Source organism: Dipodomys spectabilis, unplaced genomic scaffold, assembly GCF_019054845.1.
Source record: "Dipodomys spectabilis isolate Male_0828 unplaced genomic scaffold, ASM1905484v1 ptg000345l, whole genome shotgun sequence".
NCBI classification, from domain to species: domain Eukaryota; kingdom Metazoa; phylum Chordata; class Mammalia; order Rodentia; family Heteromyidae; genus Dipodomys; species Dipodomys spectabilis.
The window spans coordinates 979,117-1,004,159 of record NW_024871022.1 but is presented as its reverse complement, the minus strand read 5'-3'; the positions used below and the strand labels follow the sequence as shown (position 1 = coordinate 1,004,159).

At 46.7% G+C, this 25,043-nt stretch overlaps 1 protein-coding gene and 1 non-coding gene across 4 annotated transcripts; both read left to right on the top strand.

The window, feature by feature from the left end:
- Window positions 1-120: 120 nt before the first annotated feature.
- Window positions 121-7,483, top strand: LOC122095375 (melanoma-associated antigen D4-like). 3 transcript variants are annotated; one of them, XM_042665792.1, is made up of 13 exons: window positions 121-238; window positions 1,208-1,448; window positions 1,697-2,512; window positions 2,908-3,114; window positions 3,244-3,307; window positions 3,515-3,594; window positions 3,977-4,068; window positions 4,681-4,760; window positions 4,844-4,886; window positions 5,290-5,352; window positions 6,298-6,412; window positions 6,585-7,015; window positions 7,276-7,483. In XM_042665792.1, the coding sequence occupies exons 2-13, from the start codon at window positions 1,239-1,241 to the stop codon at window positions 7,283-7,285; spliced, it is 2,211 nt and encodes a 736-aa protein (XP_042521726.1). In that variant the 5' UTR covers window positions 121-238; window positions 1,208-1,238; the 3' UTR covers window positions 7,286-7,483. The 3 variants fall into 3 exon arrangements, with proteins under 3 accessions (XP_042521726.1, XP_042521725.1, XP_042521727.1); XM_042665791.1 differs by having other exon boundaries at window positions 1,144-1,448; XM_042665793.1 differs by lacking the exon at window positions 7,276-7,483 and having other exon boundaries at window positions 1,144-1,448; window positions 6,585-7,019.
- Window positions 5,915-6,044, top strand: LOC122095378. The gene has a single exon (XR_006145113.1). It is a non-coding gene; the product is annotated as a small nucleolar RNA SNORA11 (small nucleolar RNA).
- Window positions 7,484-25,043: the final 17,560 nt, after the last annotated feature.

Below are 25,043 nucleotides of genomic sequence, written 5' to 3'. Positions count from 1 at the left end.
AGCTGGCGGGCTGGAGGGGATCCGCGCATGCGCAGGATCCAAGCCACTGGGGTGGGGTGGAGTAATTTGTGCGCGGGGTTTGTGTGTATGTGTGTGTGTTGGGGGGGGAGAGGGGGGAGATTCGCGAAGCCTAGGGGCGGGGTGGTCGGAGCTGCTGTGCTGGCAGCTGCAGTGTGCGAGGGCGCAGCTGCCTGGTTCCTGGCGCTGAGGCGGGACGCCATTGGAGGCCCCAGAGAAGGTAAGGACCCAGCTCGAGACCCGAACGGGCCAGGGCGAGTGCAACCCGAGCCGCTACGCCCTCCCCCCGGCCCTCGGTGTCTGAACAAAGCCGGTGCCCTCAGAACCCGAACCCCATGAGACCCAAGGTCTAGGTAGGGCTCCTACGCCACCGCCCCTACGACCATCACACCCAGGCACCCAGATCTGAGCCGAACTGGCACTGGAGCCCAGGATCCCGAGCGCCCCTGTGATTCCAACCAGACCCGTGTGTTCTCAGCTGAGCTTCCTTTTAACCCGAGGCCTCCACCCCCACCGCTCTTCCAAAAGAACTGACCGCCTGTCGGCTTTCAGACTCAGTCTTTGGACTCGAGCTCTCCAGGGCTCCACTTGGAACCTCACCTAGGTCCACGGGGCCCCGTCCCATCGGTCCCTAGTGCTCCAGTCGGAATCCAAGTCAAGGTGGAATCGGCTGAATTCCCACCTCCACGCCCCGCCCTGACCCGGCCACCCGTCTTTGGGATTCCGTTTCACAAAGCTTTCCTCTCCTGTTCCTGTTGACTAGCTTTCGCATCTGCTTCCCTTTGATCTCAGTCGTCTGCTGCTCAGGCCCTTAAATTCTAGCTAGCCCTTTGTTTCCTCCTCTTTTAAGGCATCCCTTAGAGAACCCAGGCCTCCATTCATTACACCAGCTATTCAACTCTAAGCACTGACAGGGAGCCTATGCATCCAAATGCCCTGTCCCCTCTCAGCGCAGTGTCTCCCCAGAGATCTCCTCTATCTCTCAGCACAGCACCGGTTCTGCCCCTGACAGCGTACCCCATCATGGCCGCCGCCACCCCCACCCCAACCATCCCATTATCCCCTGCTCTGATGCTGCTTAGTACTGCCTGGTAACCTGATGATTGCTGTCTCCTCTCGGCCCAGGAGAGATCCCGCCTGCCACTGCATCCACCCCTCCCCCCTGCAGCTGCCTCACCTTCCTTCACAGGCTGAGCTGACTCCTCCTTGGGACCCACAGCATGGCTGAGGGAAGCTACAGAGTGCAGCCAGGAAACTCCAGTGTGGAAGACATGGATGAGGGTGGCAGCCAAGTCAGGGAGGAAGAGATGGTTGGGGGAAATGAGTATGAAGAATTTGGTGCTTTTGGTGGCTATGGCACCCTCACCAGTTTTGACATCCACCTCCTCAGAGCCTTTGATACCTTGGGTTCAGGTCTTCACATCTTATCGGTGAGGCCCCTCCCCGGGCCCCTGCTGGCCCTGGACTTGACCTAGTGGCCTATGGAGGGGCGGTGGAAGAAGGGAAGGGCTGGCTGAGTGCAGGAGGCATGGCCAGCTGTCCTGCTCAGAGGAGGGGTTTTTGGAAGGTCTTGGGGGTGACCAGGGCTGGCTGCTGGGAGGAACCCGGGCTGCCCAGCTTGCACGGGATGCCAGCGTGCAGCTTTCTGCCCTCCCTTCCCTGCCTTCTGGATTTGCAGAATGAACCTTGGGAACTGGAGAACCCTGTACTGGCTCAGACCCTGGTGGAGGCATTGCAGCTGGATCCAGACACCCTCGCCAATGAGACAGAGGCCAGAGCGGCCAACATAGCCCGCTCTGCTGCCTCCAACCGAGCCTCTCGGGCTGCTGCAGCTGCCGCCCGCAGGGCATTCACTCAGGTGGTCGCTAATCACTTGGTGACCCCGCCTCAGACCCCAGGGGTGGATGCTCAGCCCAGGACACATGCTGAGGCTCAGCAGGCCACCCCTGAGACAACCCTTGCTTCTCCACAGACCCCCCTGGTGTTAGTTAACAGTGAGGTGGCTCGGGCAACCTCCACACAGTCCCCTGCAGCCTCCCTGGCCCAGGAGGTTGCTGTCGAGGGCCCTAGTACTGCTTGTGCTTTCTCTCAGGCTCCAAGTGCCAGGGAGATGGATGTTACCCCGCCCCAGACAGCCTTCTTGGACAAGAAGGATGTCTTTGATTTCACTCAGCCAGCAGGTGTCAGTGGCATGGCCTTCCCATACCCCAAGAGACCAGCCTCAGTCCCAGAGGCCACCACAGGGGACTCCAGTACTGCTTCCAGTGTGCCTCTGGCCACACCTGCCAGGGAGGAGGCAGCCTTGCAGCCCAAGACTACCAGGTCTGGGAAGGCTCTGGCCAAGACTCGTTGGGTAGAGCCTCCGAATGTCACATCAGCAGCTGCTGCCAAGGCCAAGATGGCTACAAGCATCCCTGAGCCTGAGGGGGCAGCTGCCACTGCTCAGCAGGGTACTGAGCCCTGGGCCAGGATGGGAGGCAAGAGGACAAAGAAGGTGAGACATCCCTGCCATCTGTGCAGCTCCAGGCTCCTCTTCTTTCCCCTATCCTCACCCCTTCTCTCTTCCTCACCCCTAATCCCTCATCTCTTCGTCCCTCTCTACCTTTCCCCTCACCTTCCCTCTCCCCCTTCCCTTCCCTCCTCCCCTCTCAGCATGCCTATGTTTCCCCAGCATACCTTTCCTGAGCATGTTTTGATTCTGAAATCTCTGTCCTTGGGCTGGTGGGAGAGGAGGTTGGCTCCCAGTCTGGCACTTGGTGAGCTCATGCCAGCCACTGCTTGTACTGCTGTTATACTGCCAAGTGCCTGCTTTGGGTAAGTTGTGTGCTGAGTGTTACTGCACGGAGAGTCTAGAAGATCTGGGTCTCTCCTCTCTCTCTCATGGTCCAGTCTAAGCACCTGGATGATGAATACGAGAGCAGTGAGGAAGAGGAGAGAGAGCCGCCTGTGGCCCCACCAACCTGGAGAGTGTTGCAGCCCCCACTGACGGTGCAGGCTCAGTTGGCTCCTGAGCCCCCCATGGGCTCTCGGTCCCAGATCCCCTCAAGGCATGTGCTGTCCTTGCCCCCTCGCAACGTGACTCTTCTGCAAGAGAGGGTAAGAAAGTCTGCCGTTCTTGTCTCCCTCCTCCCCTGCCCCCATGGGCCAACCTCTGCAGCAGTTACCCATGCCTTGACAACAACCCCCCCCAAAACTCAACCCACCCTTGTGTTCCTCCTTGTCCAGGCAAATAAGTTGGTAAAATACCTGATGATTAAGGACTACAAGAAGATCCCCATTAAGCGCTCAGGTAGGCAGCCTGTGCCCCTCTGCCATTCCGGGCTCTGTGGGCATCAGTTTGCTTATCATTTTGCCACCATCCTCTGGCCATGGTGAGTTCCTCCACTTCTGCAGACTGGGGTTCTGAAAGACTGTCTTCAGCACGACTGGCCCACGTGCTGCAGTTCTGGGCCCCCACTCAACCCAGGTGCGTTCCCCAAATCTTCCCTTCCTGTAGACATGCTAAAGGACGTCATCCGTGAATATGATGAGCATTTTCCTGAGATCATTGAACGAGCCACCTACACGCTAGAAAAGGTGGGTGAGGGGATGGGAGGCTGTGTGCCACAAGAGCAGCAGGGCAGCCTGTGCCCGCCCCACCCCCTCCTCCCCTGCCCCACAGGACCATTTCCTGTTGTGCCTTCTCTGGAAGCCTTCTGTAGCCCTCCACTTTAGCTTCCACTGACGCAGCAGTGTGTCACAAGCCCCTTCCCTGCTGCCTTCCTTTCCTGCTCTCTGAGTGACTCCTGAGGTGAGGTTGGTTGTCTCTGCCGGTGCCAGGGCTCCCTCGAGCAGCCCGCAGAGCCTTCTGTCTTCTCCCACCTTCATGCACCGGTGTGAACTTTGGCCGAGGAAACATTGTGACTGCACAATGCCTGGCACCTGGCTTCATCCATCTCACTCTTTTCTTGCCATGTAGAAGTTTGGGATCCACCTGAAGGAAATAGACAAGGAGGAACACCTGTACATTCTTGTGTGCACACGGGATTCTTCTGCTCGACTCCTGGGAAAGTAAGGAAGGAGAAGAGGGCAGTGGTCTCCTTGGAGGTGCCCCTACCCCTGCCCCCATCCTCTCAGAGACAGGAACACAACTCTTGAGAACCCAGCAAAACTTTCCTTCTCAGCAAGTAGCATGCAGTGTCTGCTGGATGAAAGGCAGTATCTTGGGGCTCAGCTGTGGTTGGGATTCCTTCTCTGCATCCCTCTCCCCCATCAGCTTGTGAGAAAACAGGGGCTTACCTCTTGCTTCCATACATGGTCCAGGCTTGGTAAGGTGGGCGCCCAGGAGGTGCCTGTTGAGCATAGACAGGGTCAACAAGGTGTGCATCTGCCAGTTGTGGGTTTTGGAGCTTTTGCTCCCACTCTCACCCCCGGCCTCACCCTGTCCCCTACAGAACCCTGGAAAGGCAATATGGGCATGCCCCTGTTACAGATGAGGTGATAAGGCTCAGGCTATTGGGGATGTGAGTTAATTGTGTGCCACAGGGAAGCTGGCCCTGTGTGTGTCTAGGGAGAATTTCCCTGGTGCTGGGAAATCTGAGAGAAGCTAGTTGGTGAGCAGGTTGCAGGCTATAGTGTGGAAAAAATGGCCTCTGGACAGCATCCCTGTTTGTCTACCCTCAGGACCAAGGACACTCCGCGGCTGAGTCTCCTCCTGGTGATTCTGGGCATCATCTTCATGAATGGCAACCGTGCCAGCGAGGGTGAGTGCTGGCCCTGAAGTTAGGGGTTTGGTCGTGATCTCATCTTTGTGTGCCAAACTCCTGTACCCCGTCTCCCCTCGCAGCTGTCCTCTGGGAGGCACTCCGCAAGATGGGACTTCGTCCTGGGTATGACTGGCTCCCTGCTCCTTCCAGCTCAGTGGTGTGGAGTACTCAACATACTGCAGTAGCCTGGGGTCTGGTGCAGGAAATTGAGACACCTTGGCCTAGGTGGAGAGCAGAGGGCCTCAACAGGATGCATGGTGTTAGCTGTAGCCGGGAGCTTTCAGCCCCCACTCAGATCTCTGTCCCCTGTGGAAATGTCAGGGAGACAACCAGAGGTGGAGGGCAGGGGTGGGGGAGGGGGAAACTCCCCAAGCCCCTCCTATAGGGCATCCCAGACTCCCAGTCATCTGGCCTCGGCTGTGTGTCTGGTCCTCCAAGAGGGTGCTCTGTGGTCAGGAAAGCTCACTATCATACCAGGAAGTGCTTCTGTCTGTTGCTAGTTACGGATTTCTTTGTTTGCCCTCAGGGTGAGGCACCCATTCCTTGGGGATCTGAGGAAGCTCATCACAGATGACTTTGTGAAGCAGAAGTAAGTATCACCTGAGCTAACCTTGTCCCATTTTTGTGTGTTCCTCAGTACTGATCTGAGAGCAGAACAAGCTATCTCCTAAGCCAAGACAATTGGTAAACTACAGAGATGCTTGCCTCTGCTATGGGCATGGTTAGGGGATGGGGGTCTGTCTATACATGTGTATGGAAAGTAAAATTCTTGGGCAGTCATAGGGAGAGGGAGCACCAGTTGGTTGATAATAATGATCAGGGTGTGATATGTGCAAGGTGTCATTGGGCACTGACCCTGCAGGCTTTCATAGGATATCCCCCTGTTTTTTATGCCTGAGCAACATGGAGCTCTGAGAGTAGTCTCTTGAGTATGGGCCCCATCTGGTTACCCAGGAGCACAGGTCTCCTGGTTTTCACACTAGAGCCTACTTCACACTTGGTCCGTGTGTGTGTGTGTGTGTGTGTGTGTGTGTGTGTGTGTGTGTGTGTGTGCATTTGTGGGATCATGCAAGAGTGCACAGGAAGGGTTATAAAGTCCTTTTCTGTAGTACATCTTTCCAGTCTAGACCTCTTGTCAGAATCTATGAAGTAGGGTGTGCTCAGAGCAGGGAGCCCAGAGGATGGCTCCTCTGTTTACAACACACCCAACAGGAATCTGGGGCCATTGTGATGAAGGGGCACAACATTTGTGCCTTCTCTGGGAGCAAGTGCCCTACAGGTGTCCCCTCTGCAACTCCACTTGGATTCCAGTCACAAGGTGTGGAGACCTCACTCTTGGAGGCCAGGGTGTTTTGAGCAAGTCAGGGGCTGTCGGGCAGGGCTGGTCACCTCTGTGATATGAGCTGCAGCACTGGGGTGGAGGAGGGACAGACCCCCACCCCCACCCCACAGCCCCCCTCCCCGCCCTGAACCCATCAAGTCAACAACAGGTCTGTTTGGCTAGAAGCAAATGCTATTTTCCTTTCACCCTCAGGTACCTGGAGTACAAGAAGATTCCTAACAGCAGCCCACCTGAGTATGAATTTACCTGGGGCTTGCGAGCCTGCCATGAGACCAGCAAGATGAGAGTCCTGAGATTCATTGCCCAGGTACTAGAGACCCTGTGTCTGGTGCCAGGTATGGAGGTGGCATGCTCTGGCCTGATCCCAGTCCTGTTTGTTGTTGCCATGGTGCTGGACATGCATAGGAGTGTATCATAGGTAGCAAGTGCTTTCTGAGTGTGAGATGTCCTGTCACTAAGGGTGCTGTTTCCCACATCAGAACCAGAACCGAGACCCCCGGGAATGGAAGGCTCATTTCTTGGAGGCTGTGGATGATGCTTTCAAGACGATGGACCTGGATATGGCTGAGGAACATGCCAGGGCCCAGATGAGGGCTCAGATGAACATCGGGAACGAAGCTCTGATTGGGCGGTGGAGCTGGGATGACATCCAGGCTGAGCTGCTGACCTGGGATGAGGATGGGGATTTTGGTGATGCCTGGGCCCGCATCCCCTTTGCTTTCTGGGCCAGGTACCATCAGTACATTCTGAATACCAGCCGTGCTAACAGGAGAGCCACGTGGAGAGCTGGTGTCAGCAGCGGCACCAATGTTGGGGCCAGTACTAGCCTCCTGGATGGCCCTAGCACCAGCTCCACCATCCGGACCAGAAATGCTGCCAGAGCTGGTGCCAGCTTCTTCTCCTGGGTCCAGTAAGATTTCCACAGGGAAATGCCACTCTGCGGGAGGGCTATGGAGGAGCTGGAACAGCTGGGGAAGGGGGAGGAGGGAGGAGGGGAGAACAAGGAGGCTTGTTGGGGGCAGCAGTGATGGTGGGGAAACATTTGTTTCACTCTGTCTGTCTGTGTGTGTGTGTGTGCGCACGCACGCGCGCGCACGCGTGTGTGTGTGTGTTCCTTCTTGATAGCTGTGTGTTTGAGCCACGTTCTCCCCTTTGCTTCCCGTGCTCCAGACAGCGTTGAGAAACTGCAGCCATTATCCTCACCCAGCCAAACTGCCTCCTCAGACTCCCTGCCACCCGACACTCCAGGCCCTTCACCCCATGGCTTGGAGAGACCATAGGAGATGAAGCTTCCCTCACTTTTCCTGCTTTCCTCGTGTGCTGTTTCTTGTGTGTTTGAGTCTTTGGTATCAGTGTTACATTAAAATTGCAAAGTTAATTTGGATGCTCCCTTCTTTACCTGCGTGTGTGTTGTGACAAGAGGCCTATCCCAACAAGAGGCCTGAGCCTGGGCTGGTATCAAGGAGGCCAAGTAAGACCCAGTGAGCCCCACCTCTGCAGAAAATGCCCACAGGTATATGGTAGGATGCTGGGAGTTGTGGAGATTCCATCCGAGTGGGAAGACATTGAGTTCAGAGCCTCTGCCCCTGCACATGGTTACATGATGTCCCACAAGGGTTGTCCAGGAGTACCGGCTGGATGCCAAGAGAGGAAGGGGGAAGGGGTGTGCCCCTGTCTTTTCCACTGAGGAAGACATAATGAAAACAAAGGTTTATGCAACCTAGCCTGCCTGTTCATTGCCTGGGAGGGAATAGAAGACCGTTAGGAGATTCGTTGCTCTTCTCCAGAAGTCGCCCACTGAGGCCTAGGCTAGGCCTAGCTGGTGGGGTAAGGGCTGAAAACTCTCCAGGTGCAAGGCAATGAGGGAAGAGACAGGGCGACCTAGAAGTAAGGGTGACCTAGAAGTAAGGGCTCAGTTGCAGTCCAGGTCAGTGTCCACAGAGCTCCCCCCACCCCCCAACAACCAGGACAGATGCAGTGAGCAGTGTCAGCATCCCTGCTTCCCCCTGGCTTCTTAAAGCAGCTAATGTCCAGAAGAGAAGAGACTTCTATCTCAGTCTCAGCTACACTCTAACCCTGACTCAGTGCAGCTACATAAATGGTGAGGCCCAGTAGAAAATGACCCCTTGAGTCTGCTTAACAGTGATTAAGAATTTCAAGACACTGATGGGAGAGCATTAAACCAGAATGGAACTCAGTTTGAGTGTGGGACTTCATAGGTCACACACCCAAGACCTGAGCTTATTTTTCTTTCTTTTTTTTTTTTTAATAAGTTTTTTTTTTATTGTGAAAATACTGTACAGAGGGGTTACAGTTACATGAGCAAGGTAATGAGTATATTTTTTATCAAGCATTGTTGAGCTTATTTTTCTTACAGGCTTGGGTGATGGGTGTCCAACTGTCTTCTGGTGTCTGGAGGTCTACTGACATTCTGAGATTCTGACAAAACACAGTGCCAGAGCTACACACACACACACACACACACACACACACACACACACACACACACACACACACACACACACACACACACACAAATGGAATCCTTTCAGTTGTTGAGATCACGTGAGATATGATGCCCATTTAATATGGTGAATTACACATAAGGTGGCTGGGACCTGCTGGGACACAGCTGAACGCATGTAGGCGTGTGTACCTTTTCTGTCATCAGGTGTGGAGGTAGGGGGAGTGGGCACCTAACATCAGCCTCAGGTATGAGGTTGAGCTCTGTGTGTGTGGAGGCACTTGAAATAAGACAGCCCACTGAGAAAGATGGAGGAAACAAGGGAAAGGCAAAAGGGAAAAGACTAGGCAGATAGAAGTAGCCTTTAGAGATGATACCCATTCCTCTTTCTGGGGCCCCTGGAGGGATAGAGATAACACTCTACTTTTTTCTGAAAACCTGGGGAAGATAAGCTCTGATGGATGCAACCTGAAGGAAGCAACACCCCTGGTGACCCCGAAGGGTCAGGCCCCCCTTTTGTCATGGTAGTAACCCAATCAGATGCCAGAACAGCGGAGATTTGCCCCCCAAAAGACTATAAATGGGAGTCCCCAATGAGCACTGCCGTTTCTGGGCCCCACGTCTCACTCTGTTATACCACCACAAAGTCTGCACTCTCCTCTACCTTGCCTGGGAAGGAAGTGAATCAAACCTCATATGGCATAAGGTGGCCCTCACAGTAAGGAGTTGAAGTTGGAGGCTTAAACCAAGCTGTGAGTGCCTAAGACTCTTTTCCTCAGTTTCTCCAGCATCTTTTTTTTCTGGTAGTCTTTGACTGTACTCCCACTTCTCCTGCTTCATCATTCTTTATTTGGTGGAGAGGAAGAACTCAAGACTCTGAGATGGTGTCAAATCCATAGAGATATAGTACAGGGCAGCTCCAGGCTGGCTGGCTGCTGTATGTAATATCTTCCCTTCCCAGGGTGGATTCCACCAGTGGCCCAAACCATACACTGTGCAGAGGATGGAGCTGAGAGCAGCCTGGCTGGGAGAAAGGGAGCAGCCAGCCTGGCAGAGAGCAGAATTAGGATTGCCTTGGGAAAAGCAAACTGACTGTGGATCCCATGGGAATGTGGCAGGGGAGATAGGTGAGGAGACATTATTTTAAGTACAAATAAAAAGGGCCAGACTCAGAAGTTGGAACCAGCAAGCACCTAACAAAGCAGTTAAGTATCCCTCCATTTAAATGCTAAGTTGCCAGTACTGGCAGACCTAAAAGGTACTAGCTGTCTAACACTGTCCTCTCCTTTGAAATGGTAGAAAACCTAGCAGCTCTATGTAAATGGATACGCAGTAAAATGAGAAGCTTATCTGAGCAAAGGAGACAAAACAGTTCACCTGTGGCCCCTATGTTTTTGGTAGACCCAGAAATATCTCCACATTTTAGAACACCAAAGCAACACCAATCTTGGGTACCTACATCCATTGCCTAAGGGTTGGTGATTGCTAGATGTGGCCACCTTTATTCCACCAACTCAGAAAGAATAAAAGCCAGGAGGTAACAACTGCCATTTTGAGTCTTTAACTCTCATTTCCTTCATGGAAAGCATGACATGTTTCTCTCTTTCTCTCTACTTTAACTCTGTTATACTAAAATAAATCCTTTCAGAAACTTTCACTTTGTGAGACTCTCCTTTTTGCCAGATACCCTGAGATGATTTTCATGCATGGCCATCAAGGACCTGTGGTTTTGTGTGGAAACTGGGAAACCAAGGGAACTCCTCACCCCTTCACCAGTGTCAGGAAGATCAGGCAGGGCACCTGGAGACCTCGACTCCTCACTCACTCACCACCAAGAGATGACCAAGAGATGCATGTCTTGCACTCTAGTCCAGGCCTTCCACAGGCATCCCACCATTTCTCATTGGCACATGCTTGAGTTTGCATGGCCCTTGTAGGTACCTCGTCTGTGGCAGTGGCGCCAATGATGTTTGGCTGCTCTGCCTGACCTGGCCTGATGTCTCTATCTCAACTCCTCCTCTACTTGTTCATGGACAAACATTGGTGGATTCTTCAGCTTGATTTCCACTTATTGATGATTATTCAGAAAGTTGTTCTGAATATCCATGCTCAATTCCAGTCTGAGCTGTGTTGCCATCTAGCAGCATCCTGAGAGGAGGGGCTGATCAGACCCATCGTGTGGATGATGAACCTGTGGCTCCCAGAAGGAGGTCACTGGTCTGAAGTCACACAGCCAGAAAGCAGCAGCACAAGAACTGAAATCTAGCAGGCAGGACTTGCTCTGTCTCTTACAATCTGTTGCCTTGGACGGCTCACAGGGTCCTGGGGTTAACACACCTTCCTGCTTCTCACTCTCCTCACACCAGTCCTCCTGTCCACCATGTTGCACATCCCAAATCCCATTGCCCACTCACTGGTGCTCTGGGGTCCTGTCCCCACTCTTGAAAGATGTAGTGAAATAACAGTAGAGAAGGGACATGACTTGCCTGAGTTCTCAGACCCAGCCCTGCCACTGCCCCATGAGTGATCTGGGCTCAGCCTCTTCTATTGGACATGTGCCTATCCTTTCTAATATACGTGTTCAAACGGTCTGCCTGATTATGATTGGGTTCTCTCCCTAAAAATGAAAGATGGGGCCTCTATATGTTTCACATACCTTTTCTTTGTCCTGTGTATACATTACAGATGTCCTCGCTGATTCCATAACTTGTTATTTAATTTTTTTTAATGACAAAGAGCAGTGAGGAAAAACACTTACTTGGAGTATTACTTTCTTTTTCTTGTTTTCTTTGTTTTTTCTTTTTTTTTTTATCAGCTGTGGGGCCTGAACTCTGGGCTTGGGTGCTGTCCCTCAGCTTCTCAGCTCAAGGCAAGCTCTCTACTGCTTGAGCCACAGTGCCACTTCCGGTTTTCTGGTGGTTAATTGGAGAAAAGAGTCTCATGGACTTTCCTGCCCAGGCTGGATTTGAATCGTGATCCTCAGATCTCAGCCTCCTGAGTAGCTAGTATTACAGGCGTGAGCCACCAGTGCCTGGCCTTACTTTCTGAGTTATAGAAGTAAGGTTTTGGACCTCAGCATGCTCACCAAGACATCATCATTCCCTTGCACAAGTCTTTCATTTTAGAATTTTAAAATTTATATTTACCATCTGAAGAAATGTGACAGGAGTTCAAATCATATCAAGTATCTTTTCTGACTACAGCAGAATGAAACTAGAAACCAAATCCAGGAGGATATTTGCAAAGTTAACAAAACTGTTGAAATTAAAAATAGCCATCGAGTCACAGACCAAAAATTATCGAGGCAAATTAAAGCAAAGGCACAATATACCACAGCTTGGAAGATGCAAAGAAAGCCAGCTTCAAGAGGAAGTTTAGAATGGCAAATGGTGACTTAAAAGAAAAAAGATCTCTGACCAACAACCTAATTTTAATTTAATGTTCTTGCCTATCAGTTGGACAGAAATCTGCACCCTTGCTTGGCTTCTTCTTGTTTTCTGCTCTCTCTCTCTCTCTCTCTCTCTCTCTCTCTCTCTCTCTCTCTCTCTCTCTCACCTCCTCTCTTTCCCCTTCCATCCTCCCTCCCTCCTTTCTTTCTTTCTTTCTTTTTCTTTCTTTCTTTCTGTCTTTCTTTCTTTCTGTCTGTCTGTCTTTCTATATTTTTCTGTCTTTCTTTGTTTTTCTCTCTCTGTTTTTGTTTCTCTCTATATCTTTTTCTTTTCTCTCTCTCCCTTTCTTTCTTTCTTTCTCTCTCTCTTTTTCTCTCTTTCTTTCTCTCTCTTTCTTTCTTTCTCTTTCTCTCTCTTTCTTTCTTTCTTTCTTTCTTTCTTTCTTTCTTTCTTTCTTTCTTTCTTTCTTTCTTTCTTTCTTTCTTTCTTTCTTTCTGTCTGTCTGTCTGTCTGTCTTTCTATATTTTTCTGTCTTTCTTTGTTTTTCTCTCTCTGGTTTTGTTTCTCTCTATATCTTTTTCTTTTCTCTCTCTCTCTCTTTCTTTCTCTCTCTCTCTCTCTTTCTTTCTTTCTATACCAGGGCTTGATTTGATTGAAGATCCTCACCCTGCCTTTTTCATTCAAATCAGGTGCTCAACCCCATACCTCCATTTATGCCTTTTTGCTCAATAGAAGGAGATGTGCGTCTCACTATCCTTTTCTGCCTGAACTGTCTACAAGCCCTCATATTTCAGTCTCCTGAGTAGCTAGGATTACAGGTGTGAGCCACCAGAGCCCCACTATTACCTGCTATTTTTATAGCTCTTTGAAAAACTTATTTGACCCTCCTCTTTATCAGGCCTTACATTGTTATTATTTTAACCAAATTTGTTTTTTTTCTCTGGGCTATAAAAGTACAAGGGATACAGGTTAAAGGTTTATACTGCTAAACTCTGAGGTAAAGATTGATGGCTGCACTTCAAATTGGGACGACACTTGACATCCTAACTAACTACAGCATAAGAGGGCACCTGTGCCCTGATTTAGAATAACTTCTCTGCTCATATTCTAGACAATTGAGCCTATATAGTAGAGCCCAGATCACAGTCTTGTCTGACTCTGCTATGTACTTGGGAGTTTTCTGTCTTCTTGGTCCTTCAGAATCATGTGGTAAAAGGAAACAATAATGCTTTACTATTTTTCTTGGTTATAATCACCTATGGGAGAACATACTCTGATGCTATATTTACTGCTGTGTCTCACTGGTGCCCACCTGTTGCTCTCTGTTTCCACAGCATGACGCTTCCTTCTCCTTAAACATCACTACCACTCATTATGATCTCCAAAGAATGTTCCCCTTGTACATGGCCCCCTTGGATCATGGAGGATTTGTGAGTCTCAGCTGTCCCAGCTGTCACTATCCACAAAGAGCAAGGACAAGAGATTCCTGGCCTAGGTCTACCCCCATACTAGCAGGAGGTAGCTAAGACTGATAGAGTTCCCATTCCCTATAAGATTCTAGGGTAATAAGTGCTTGACAGTGGTAACAGAGGTAGCAGTTAGCCATGAAATGTGGGGAAAATAAATGATGTAGAGATCGTCAGGAGGGAGAATAAAGCTGGGAGGATCTTGGGATGAGGACTGGGTAAAACTGCAAGACCCTGTCTGAAAAATAACTAAGTGGGAAAGGATGGAACCATTGTGTGTGTGTGTATGTGTGTGTGTGTGTGTGTGTGTGTGTGTGTGTGTGTGTGTGTGTGTGTCCTGGTTCTGAGTCTTGAAATCAATGCATGGGCACTGTTCCTAAGATGTTCACTTGAACCACAGCTCTGCTTTTGCCTGGTGTGTGTGTGTGTGTGCGTGTGTGCGTGTGTGCATATGTGTGTGTGTGTGTGTGTGTGTGTGTGTGTGTGTGTGTATGTGTGGTTAATTGGAGACTCAGGACTTTTCCCACCCAGCTGGTTTTAAATTGCAATCCTCAGATCTCAGCCTCCTGAATAGCTAAAGGATAATGCTTTTTGATTCAAGTGGTAGAGCAAATGTAAAGCCTTGAGTTTATTTTTAAAATTTTCTTTTTTTTTATTGTGAATATACTGTACAGAGGGGTTACAATTACATGGTCAAGATAATGAGTACATTTCTGATAAGAAATTGTAGCCTCCTCCTTTGTTTCCCCTTCCCATTCCTTCCCATCCTCCCCACACCGCCCCCTCCTAATCCTCCTCCCCACCCCACCAAAGTTGTAAAGTTCGTTTTTCTACATAACGACTTGTACATCTCATTGTTGCAATGGATCCACCTGTATCCCTATTTAAAGGATTTGTTTTTTCCCTTCCCCTCCACAAATTATACCAACCTCAAGCCTTGAGTTTAAACTCCAGTGCTACCCTCCCTCCCACCTTCCCGCCCCCTCAAATCATTTGAAGCTAAGTGCCTCCTTCTTTGGAAAAGATCCACATTAATTGCCAAACTCTTCAGTAGACTAATTAAGGAAAAGTTAGAAAAGACTCATATAACTCAATTCAGAATAGGACACTTCACCACTGATGCTGCTGAAATAAAAAGATGAGTGGAGACTACGAGGAATGTCAGTATATTAGATATGTCGACAAACTAGACAACCTAAAAGAAATGAGGAAATTCTGAGAAACATACAACCTACCAAGACCGACTCATGAAGAAATATAGAAGCTGATCTAACCTGTAACTAGTAGGAGACTGAAGCTGGAAACCCATACATCCCTAGCGAAAAATCAGTTTGCAATTTGCACCAATCCTCCTCATTGTCTTCCAAAACTGAAAATGAGAGAACACTTTCAATTCATTTTAAGAAGACAGCATTACCCTGATAACAAGTCACATAAAGAGACCTCAAAGAAAAGACAATAACAAATATCCTGAGAGAATGTTGATGAAAACTTTCTGAATCAAACACTCTCAAAGCCCAGAAATATAGACTCAAGCCTAAAATCACAGCTTCTCAGCAGACTGAAACTTGGGGGATCATGATTTGAAGCCAGCCCAGGTAGAAGGGTCCAAAACACTCTCTCTTCAATTAACCAGCAATAAAGTAGAGCTGGAGGCATGGATCAAGTGGTAGCACTCCAGCCAGGACCAAAATGTGAGTTTAACACCCTGAGTTTAAGTCATAATATCAGTAACAAAGAAGAAGAAAAAAAAGGAAGAGGAGGAGGGGGGGGGGGGGGAGGAGGAGGAGGAGGAGGAGGAGGAGGAGGAGGAGGAGGAGGAGGAGGAGGAGGAGGAGGAGGAGGAGGAGGAGGAGGAGGAGGAGGAGAAGGAGAAGGAGAAGGAGAAGGAGAAGGAGAAGGAGAAGGAGAAGGAGAAGGAGAAGGAGAAGAAGAAGAAGAAGAAAACCAAGCATACAGGAAACAAAAACACTAGCAAATGGAGTTTGTAGAAATTCTGTGGTCAAGTGGGAGGGATTTATGTGTGGAATCCTAGATTTTCTTGGGGGGGGTCCGGTCATGGGGCCTGAACTCTGGGCCTGGGCACTGTCCCTCAGCTCTTCAGCTCAAGGCTAGCACTCTACCACTTGAGTCACAGCACCACTTCCAACTTTTTTCTTTTTGCTTATGTTTTGCTGAGGAATCGAACCCAGGGCCTCAAGCATGCAAGGCAAGTGCTCTACCACTGAGCCACCTTCCCAGCCCTTCTAGGCGATATTTTTTTTTTTTTAGCATTAATTGATTTTATATCATTAGGGTCATGCCTCACATCAACAAATGAAGCACAAGATCCACATAATCATCTGAATTGACATAGTAGAAGCATCTGAAAAATTAAGCACTATTTGATGATAAGAACATTCAACAGCCTAGGACTATGGCTGCTACCTCAAAGCAACAAAACTCCGTATGCGCAAAACACACTGAGAACATCATAGTCAGTGGTGAATGTGTGAATTTTTTTTCCTTCTGTGACAGGAAGAATGCAAAGAGGTTCTCCCCTTGCCATTTTCTCTGAGTGCTTGGAGATCTCTCCAGAGCAATCATGCAAGATGAGGAAATAAATATTGTTATTAAGGAAAGAAATATCCTTCTAAATAAACCATGGTGAAACAGGAAATCATTAATGAAGTTACAAAGTAATTTGAACTGAATAATAATAAAAGTTTACAGAATACTGAATAAATATCTATACTACATAGAAAGGAAAAACAGGAAGTGAATGACCTATGCATCTATGTTAAAATTGGGACGAAGACAGCAGGCATAGGACTGGAGACATAGCTCAAATGACAGAGCACCTGTCTAACAGGTGGGAGGCCCCAAGTTCAAACCCCAGTATTGCCAAAACTAACCAACCAAATAAAGAAATAGAAATACCGAAATAAAAATCAAATAAATAAACAAGCAAACACTGCAGGAAGCAGAGGCGGTCATATGTAGGAATCATTACAGGTAAAACAACACAATAAAAATTGGTACTTTTGGTAAGTGATACATTCAAAACCTACATTGTGAGCATATAATTGTAATTCATTCAAAAAGGAAAATGAAATCAAGTGCTGGTAGCTCATGTCTGAAATCCTAGCTACTACTCCAGGTTGAGATCTGACTATCATGGTTCAAAGTCAACCTGGAAAGAAAAGATTTTGAGAGTCTTATTGCCAATTAACCAGCAAAAACCTAAAAGCAGAGGTGTAGTTCAAGTGGTAGCATACCAGTCTTGACTGCGGAGGTCAAGCACCAGTGAGAGACCTCAATTCAAGCCCCTGCACAAACGATATGAAAAATAATGTTACTGATTGTCATATTAATAAATGTTATCTAAAATTAGCAAGCTCCATAAAAATGTGGTTGTTTCTACTAACAAACATAAAATCTCAAATTGCCAAATGGTCAACAGTTTAACTTAGCACCGATTCAAACCATTAGATCATAAAATAGTTGGGTACAATCCCTTCTATGTCCTGCGCTTTGGGGGTCCTACTCAGAAAGTCACTGCTTATACCAATGTCTTAAAGTATTTCCCCTGTTTTCTCGTAGCAGTTTCAGAGTGTCTTGTCATAGCTTTCTTTTGGTGTGCTTAATTCATTGAGAGTTGGTGTGTAGAGATGCTGGTTAGTAGAGACCAGAGAGATTATATAAAGGGGAGGGTGGATAAAAGGAAGGCTGGATATGATCACCACCCATAGTGTATGCATGTATGTCAATACCTGCAATCAATATATGTCAATCAAAAAGCTATAAGTGAATTTCTTGAATGGCAAAAAAATCCATTACATTGTGTGTCTCCAGGAAATAAACATAATTCGTGAAATAAACGATGCCTGGAGTGAATGAAAAGGTAAAACTAGGGCAAGGAGACATTTAAAAGTTCACAGTCCAAATCATGAGCAACTGCCTGCTAAGAAATTTAGGTAGAATGTACAAATACATGGTGAGGACCCAAACAAATCAAACACGACATCAGAATGATCCTTTAAATACTGAAGGAGTGGAGTCTGAAGAAAACCACAGGCGCTAGGAAAGGTGGTGCGCACCTGTAATCCCAGCCCTTAGGAGGGTGAGACAGAAGGATCACAAGTTTGAGGCCAGTCTGGACTACTCAACAAGTGCCAGGCAAACCTGCTCTACACAGTGAGACATTGTCTCCCTTTCTGTTTTTTTGTTTTTGTTTTTGTTTTTAAGTCATGGGTACAATAATAACAGCTTTGATACTCTGGTACTTCAAAACAAAATAATTCCACCATATAGATGAATAAAAATGAATGTAAGCATTACAACACACACACACACACACACACACACACACACACACACACACAGAAATATTGTGTGGGATGGGGGGGTGGGGTAAGTGGGGAATCTGCGCTTGTAATCTTAGCTACTCTGGAGGCTGAGAGCCTGAGATTTGAGGATAATTGTTCAAAGCCAGCCTGGGGAGAAAAGTCCAGGAGACTCTTATCCCCAATAAAATACAAACAAGAAGGAGGAGGAAGAGAAGGGGGATGAGAGGAGGAGAAGGAGGAGGAGGAGGAAGAGGAGGAGGAGGAGGAGGAGGAAGAGGAGGAGGAGGAGGAGGAGGAGGAAGAGGAGGAAAAGACCATAAGTAGAGATGTGTGGCTTAAGTGGTAGTATGCTAGCCTTGATCTAAAGAAGCCCAGGCCCTGAGTTCCAAACTCAGGACCAGCCCAAAAAAATATTTAAAATGCTCCGTATGCTTTTATATTTGGATATACATTTCCTACATAAGCCATGGCTCAATAAAAACCTCGCATGAAAATAGAAATTATCTAAACTTGACCAGAAAGTCAACCTGAGAGCCTTTGCCTGACAATATTATTGTGTCCTCTTCAGAAGATTAGATTACCCCAAAACCAAAAACCTGCATCTGTGGGAACCGGTAAGAGGTCAGCAACCTGGACATTGAGTTCCTGAAAAGACTAGGAATTAAAGACATTGTCCAAAATCCCTGTGTTTTGTTTTGCTACAGGAATATATGCCTTCGAGTGAGCATGTACAAATCTGCTGTTTCATCTCTTACCAGGGTAATTCTGTTCTCACACTCCTGGAGTTGGGAGAGTGGAGTTTGCCACACTTCATGGAGTAGAGAAGGAATTTTGGTGCCTCAATAACATGTCTAAATACAACGAAACTGCATTTGCAATATACATCATACCCTCAACATGATGCAGTACAGCCAACCATACCGAGTGAGGGGCATTCAAGACCACTGCTTTTGCACTTATATTCACCTCTTACATCAACCAGTCAGAAATCACTCATCAACCTCCTTTCCACTTTTATTTTATGTCTATTATCTCTTCACACTGTTTCTCACAGCATTTTCTGTTTTTTTTTCTTTTTAAAAAATTTATTGTGAAAACATTCTACAGAGGGTTTACAATTACATGGGCAAGGTAATGAGTACATTTCTTATCAAGAATTGTTGCCTCCTTCTTTGTTTCCCCTTCCTATCCCTTCCCATCTCCCCAGCGTCCCAGCCAAAGTTGTAAAGTTCGTTTTCGACATAATGTCTTGTACATCTCATTGTTGCAATAGGTCCACCTTTATCCCTATTTAAACAATTTGGTTTTACCCTTCCCTTCCACAAATTATACCAACATCAAATACAGTGAAAACAGGGATTATACCGTGTGGAAGGGACATACAAAGCAACAAAGAAATCATCTTATAACTATGTTAGAAACAATCTCAAGAAAGAAAAAAAAAAACATTTGAATCCTTATCTTGGGGTTCATTTTGCCTAACATCAACTTATCTGACCTTTTCTGCTTGTCTCAGATATATACTAGTAATTGCAAATAAGGGAAACCATGGGACCTATGTTTCTTTGGGTCTGGCTTACTTCACTTAATAATATTTTTTCCAAGTCTTTCCATTTCCTAACAAATGGGGCAATGTCATTCTTTCTGATGGAGGCATAGAATTCCATTGGGTATATATACCACATTTTCTTGATCTGTTCATCTACTGAGGGGCATCTGGGTTGGTTCCATATCTTAGCTATAGTAAATAATGCTGCAATAAACATAGTTGTGCTGATAGCTTTAGTATGGTCTTGTTTGTGATCATTTGGGTAAATGTCCAAAAGTGGGATTGCTGGGTCATAGGGGAGCTCTATGTGGAGTGTTTTCAGGAACCTCCATACTACTTTCCAAAGTGGTTGAATAGGATTACTACAAAGTGTTATCAATAGCTTTCATCTTGAAATTATTCTGGCCCTATTTTCTCTTATCAGAGAGAGCATTTTAAGCCTAAATAGTACAGTATTTATGTAGTACTGAGAAGAGGGCAAAAGTGGGAAAGAAATGGTATCTTTATGTACAACATGACCTGGGAAAAGGGCTGCCTAATCAGCATATCTGAGATTTTAGAAATAAGGATAATGAAAAGTGGGTATCGAAAAGGAGAGTTTTGGCTAGCTGAAATATATCTTTTGGAGTAGGCTAAAGAACTACAGACCATAAAAAGTAAAAAACAATAATTAAGCTCTAGAACTTGATGTCCAGTATCCCAACTGATAGATAGCCCCAGTGTAGAAAAGTTAACTTCTTATAGGCAGCTGCTCAGAGGCATTAGACTTGTGAAATGTTTGTCACTAAAAAATCTAGAGACCTGAACCAATTATTAAAATGTCATTGGCAATTTCATTTGTAAATTGTGAAAAACTGGGTTTACAAAGTATGGCTTTGTAGCTGAAGCTTAGGAGGTACTGTAATACAAGATAAATTTGAAAATTTGTTCAAAGATATCAGGCTTACCGGGAACATTAAAAAAAAAAAAAACCTAACAAGTTGGCCTATCATGAAGAGTCTTCAATGGTGTACACAAATTCGGTTTAGGTAGTATACTTTTAAGGGAAAATTCATTGCAGGAGACTTTCTAAAAATGGCATACATGGGCTGGAAAGATGGCTCAGTGGTAGAGTGCTTGCCTTGCACTCAAGAGGCCCTAGGTTCGATTCCTTAGCACCACATAAGCAGAAAAAGCTGGAAGTGTTGCTGCAGCTCAAGTGGTAAAGTGCTAGCCTTGAGCTGAAGAGCTGAGGGACAGCCCCCAGGCCCAGAGTTCAAGCCCACCACTGACACCAAAAAAAAAAAAAAAAAAGGAATACATTACTGAATGTGGATGACTGAACTAGCTTCTGCTTCCAGTGCTGTCTGCCACCAGCTCCATTTCAGAGCTGATGAACACATACATGGTAGTTTGTGTGTTTAGAGCAACAGAGAATATGGGTATGAGTAGTAAAATGTTTCAAGCAATGCAACATCTTGCATCACAGCATTTTCATTTATTAGTCAGGTTACAGAAGAGAACAAACACCCTGTTGGACCCCATGTGCACACCTGGGCTAGCGGGAGTATAGGGGGCAGGACCCATGACTGAGAATCCATACCACTGAAAACCATGGAAAGAGGACAGTGGCCTGCAGCCACAAAAGGGGCAGTTGCATGAAGGAAACAAGCAGATGTTGGAGGCAGCACAGTGTCTATGATACTGTTGGAACCAAGACAACCTTGAACATTATGTCTTCTTTTATTCTCTCTCATAACTTCCCATCTCCTAATCTTTGTAGAGTGTTCTTACTTTGAATTGGATCAATTGTGCCTGTGACTGATTTTCTGGTTATTGCTCTACCTGCTGGAAAAATCATAGCCCCCTACTAGAGCAACCCTAACTGAAGGAATGAGTTACTTCTGCTGAGCTGGTACTGACGCTAGAACTCAGGCTCTGGCTGTGGCCCTTTTAATTTTTCTCTCAAGCCAGGTGTTCTACTACTTCAGCCAGGCCTCCACTTTTAGCTTTTTGGCTATTAATTGGAATGAAGTGTCTCACAGTCTTTCCTGGCTTTGAACCTCAACCCTCAGATCTCAGCCTTGTGAATAGCTAAGGTATTTGGTCTGAGCCATCTGCACTAGAATAAGAATGTGTTGTTTTTTTTACTCTGTGGGTAGCAAGGTGGGCAAAGGGGAGGAAAGGTAAGGAGAGGAAACAGTAGAGATAGAAGGAGATGAAGAAGCAGGAGACAGAGGAAGAGGAAGAGGAGAAGGAGAAATAGTGGTTGGGTGTGGCACGACAGTGGATACAAATGAGAAAGTGAAGAGACAATGAGGAATGGGGGCAAACAGGGGGAGTACACGCTGAAAGACAATGTAGGTAAGAGAGGGTGGGAGCGGAGAAGAAGGATGAGGTGTCACAGTGGATGTAGAGGTGAGGTAGGAAGAGAAGACAGTGGCAAGGGGGTTAGAGGGAGCAGCCAAGGGTAGACATGGAGGTATGTTCTCCAAAGTATCATAAATGAATATAGATTAAGAACAGGGACAGGGTAAAGTAAGCATTTAGGGTGAAAAGGTGAGGAGAAGAGGTCATCTAGGTTTGCGGAGTCCTTGCCTGACTCGGTAAACAGGGGACTCACATCCTCGGTCTAGCCTGAGGCTTCTCATAGGGGCCATCTGAGAGGAACAAAATGGAGAAATCATAGGTAAGGGAGGTGCAAGTTGCCTCCTTGTTATGGTGCATGTGTGATATCAGGGTTTCCATACCAAAAGGGACACCTTCCATACCTTATGTCTCTCTGTCCATCAGGCCAACCTTAGCAACCATTTTTCCCTTCCTCAGCCGTCTTGCTTCTTCCAACAAGCAAGCTTAAGGGAACAGCTCCCTTTCTCGGGCCCCCTAACTGCATCAATTCCACATAATTTCCCTCCCTTTCAGAGCCATAGCAGAGCTTTACCCACCAGAATCTCTGGGCGGGGGTGTGGGTGGGGCAGCTAATGTGATACACTCTAAAGATCTGTTCAGTATGACGCTGGTTCACATGAAGTGGAGCTGTGCGTGTTTGTGTGTGAGTGTGAGTGTGTGTGTGTGTGTTTGTGTGTGTGTGTGTGTGTGTGTGTGTGCGTGTGTGTGTGTGTGTGTGTAATAATCATCTCAAGAATCAATGCATCTCCGGAAATCACAAATTCTTTGTATACGGCTATGCTGCTAAAATTCTTGCTCCCAGGGGCCTTTGTTTCTAGAACCAGCTCTGCCTTTCTCCCAACATCCAATGAATACGTCATTCACTCAGCTCCAGTTCCCATGGCAACCAGGGCTAATGGTCTAAGGAACGGATGAGACAAAGGGAAATGCCGAGAAATGTATGTGCTCTGGGCTCCTATGAGAAACACAGGTCCCTATTCAGGATTAGATACTCTATTTAATTCTACCCCATCTTCCCTCCTCCCACCCCCAATTCTTGGTAAAAGAGGACTGACAGGCACAGGGAGCAATGCATGTTTTATAACAAGCACTTTATAAGACTGCACTTGAAACCATGCCTGTGGCATCTAGGATTCTTACTATCCTCAAATTACTCTCCCTTTCCCCCACCCTATAGCTTCTGTCACATTGCAGCATTGTTTTTTTCCTTGTAGCTTCAATTTTATGACACTAAATTAAGTTCCATTCCAGTTTGAGAAATTTTGCCCTGAGAGAAGCTCTATAACACTTCACTAGCAAAATTACACAGGTTGGACCACTTGTCTTCTCCTCTGTGGCCTGAAAGTCTTTAGCCAAGATCCAAAGAAGGTCCAGCCTGTTTCCTACTCCTGTTATGCTGGGCTTTGAGAGACTGAGAGGAAGGGATTTTATGCTACACTTTTTTTGTTGTTGAAAAAACACATCAATTGATTTGCAACCTCATCCCTGCTCCTTTCTCCTGGACAGATGACAACCTCTGCATGTCCACTTCAAGTCTAATTCCAAAATAGCTGTTTCATGCATGGAGCCACACAGAACATGACAAGCTCCACGGTGTGAATTTTCCACAGAAGACCAATGCTAGCCACAGGTTGCCACATTCCCATTTCCTGACCAGCAGTTGCTCATTGGTCCTGGACCTGCATCTTCCTTCTAACTGAATAAAGCACACCAACCACATCTTGAGCCATGGACTACACTGAAAAGATCCATACAAGTTTATGTTGCCTTCTTGATACCTAGGATCTTAGTGGGGTATGAGCTCTGTAGTCACTTTCATACACTCCTGAATGTCTGCCCTCCAGTCTCACACTCTTTGAGAGGACTCTAGATCCAAATGGCTGCTGCTCTCTGAAGGACAAAAGAAATGGCAATGCAGAAAGGCAACGTTCACCTCCACTGTCGTATTCCTTAAACCCTTCCCACCCCAAACATGGCTCACAAGACCTCAATGGACAGGAAAAATGATCATGAGGATCATAATTTGGAACACAACTAGTAAAAAGTGATTTATACAAATGGATGTTCATGTAGTCTAAGGAGAATCACTTATATTTTGCTTTCTACAAAAAAAAAGGGGGGGGGGGAATGTATTTAGGCTTTCTGGGAGTGATTCTACTTTGAATGACTCCTAATTCAAAGCATTTCTTCTCTGTTTTTAGAACTGGTCTTCTCCTATTTCTTCATTAACCTTAACCTTCATTAACCTTCTTCATGGTAAGGATTACTTTTTTCTCTTAACTATGGGTGATACCCACATCTCTATTTGTTCTTGAATATATAACATTCACATAGAACCTAACATACCCACCCAAAACTCTGTGTGTGACATGCAGTAATCCCCCAAATCTGATTTTGTCACTGTAGAGGTATCCTCATCCCCAAGAGGCTGAGATTGAGAGAACAGTGATTCAAAGCCTTCCTGGACAGAAAAGTCCAGGAGAGTTCATCTCCCAAATATCCAGCAAGAACATGGGCTGGTGTTGTGGCTCAAGTGGTCTAGTACCAGCAGAACAAGCAAAGCAAGCAAAAATGAGACCCTGGGCTTAAACTCTAGTACTGGGAGAGATGGAGAACAACTGGAATAGGTGACACTGATCAAGATGCATTGTACTGACATGCATGTTGAATTGGAACTTCTTTGCATAAATGAAGTTAGTAACATGGTTTGTAAAAATAAAATCTAAAATATGTATTAAAACATAAAAACCCTTTTACATGGAAATGGATGGACTTAGAACAGATCATGTTAAGTGAAGTAAGCCAGGCTCAAATGGTTTCTCTCATAAGTGGAAGCTAGACCTAAAATTCAACTAGGCATGATACCATATACAGGTCTTGATGGATTTGCACACAAACAAAGTGATTAAAGGACGATGTATTTAGGGGATCAATCCAAAGGCATGACTCCTCTGAACAACTAGAGTACTGCTCATGAAAATGAATGCATACCATGAAAAGAACATATGGGGTTTTTGGTGGGGGGAGGGACGGGGAGGTGGGTAATGAGGCAATCAGGAATGGAGTGTGGAAGGGTGAGCAAATAAAAACATTGTAATGGATATACACTATGTGAACTCAGTAACTCGTGGTGGGGTCAGGAGGTGGAAATTTGGGGAGAACAATCAAAGGGTTGACATTTGTCAAGATGCATTATCCTCATAACTTTACTTATGGAATTGCAAACCCTTTATACAGCTACTTAAAATATCAATTTTTATAAACCCTATAAAGGGCAAAACACACCCTTACAAGTGGCCAGATGGTCATTTTCATTATCCATAGAGAAATGCAAGTCAAACCCACAATCCAGTT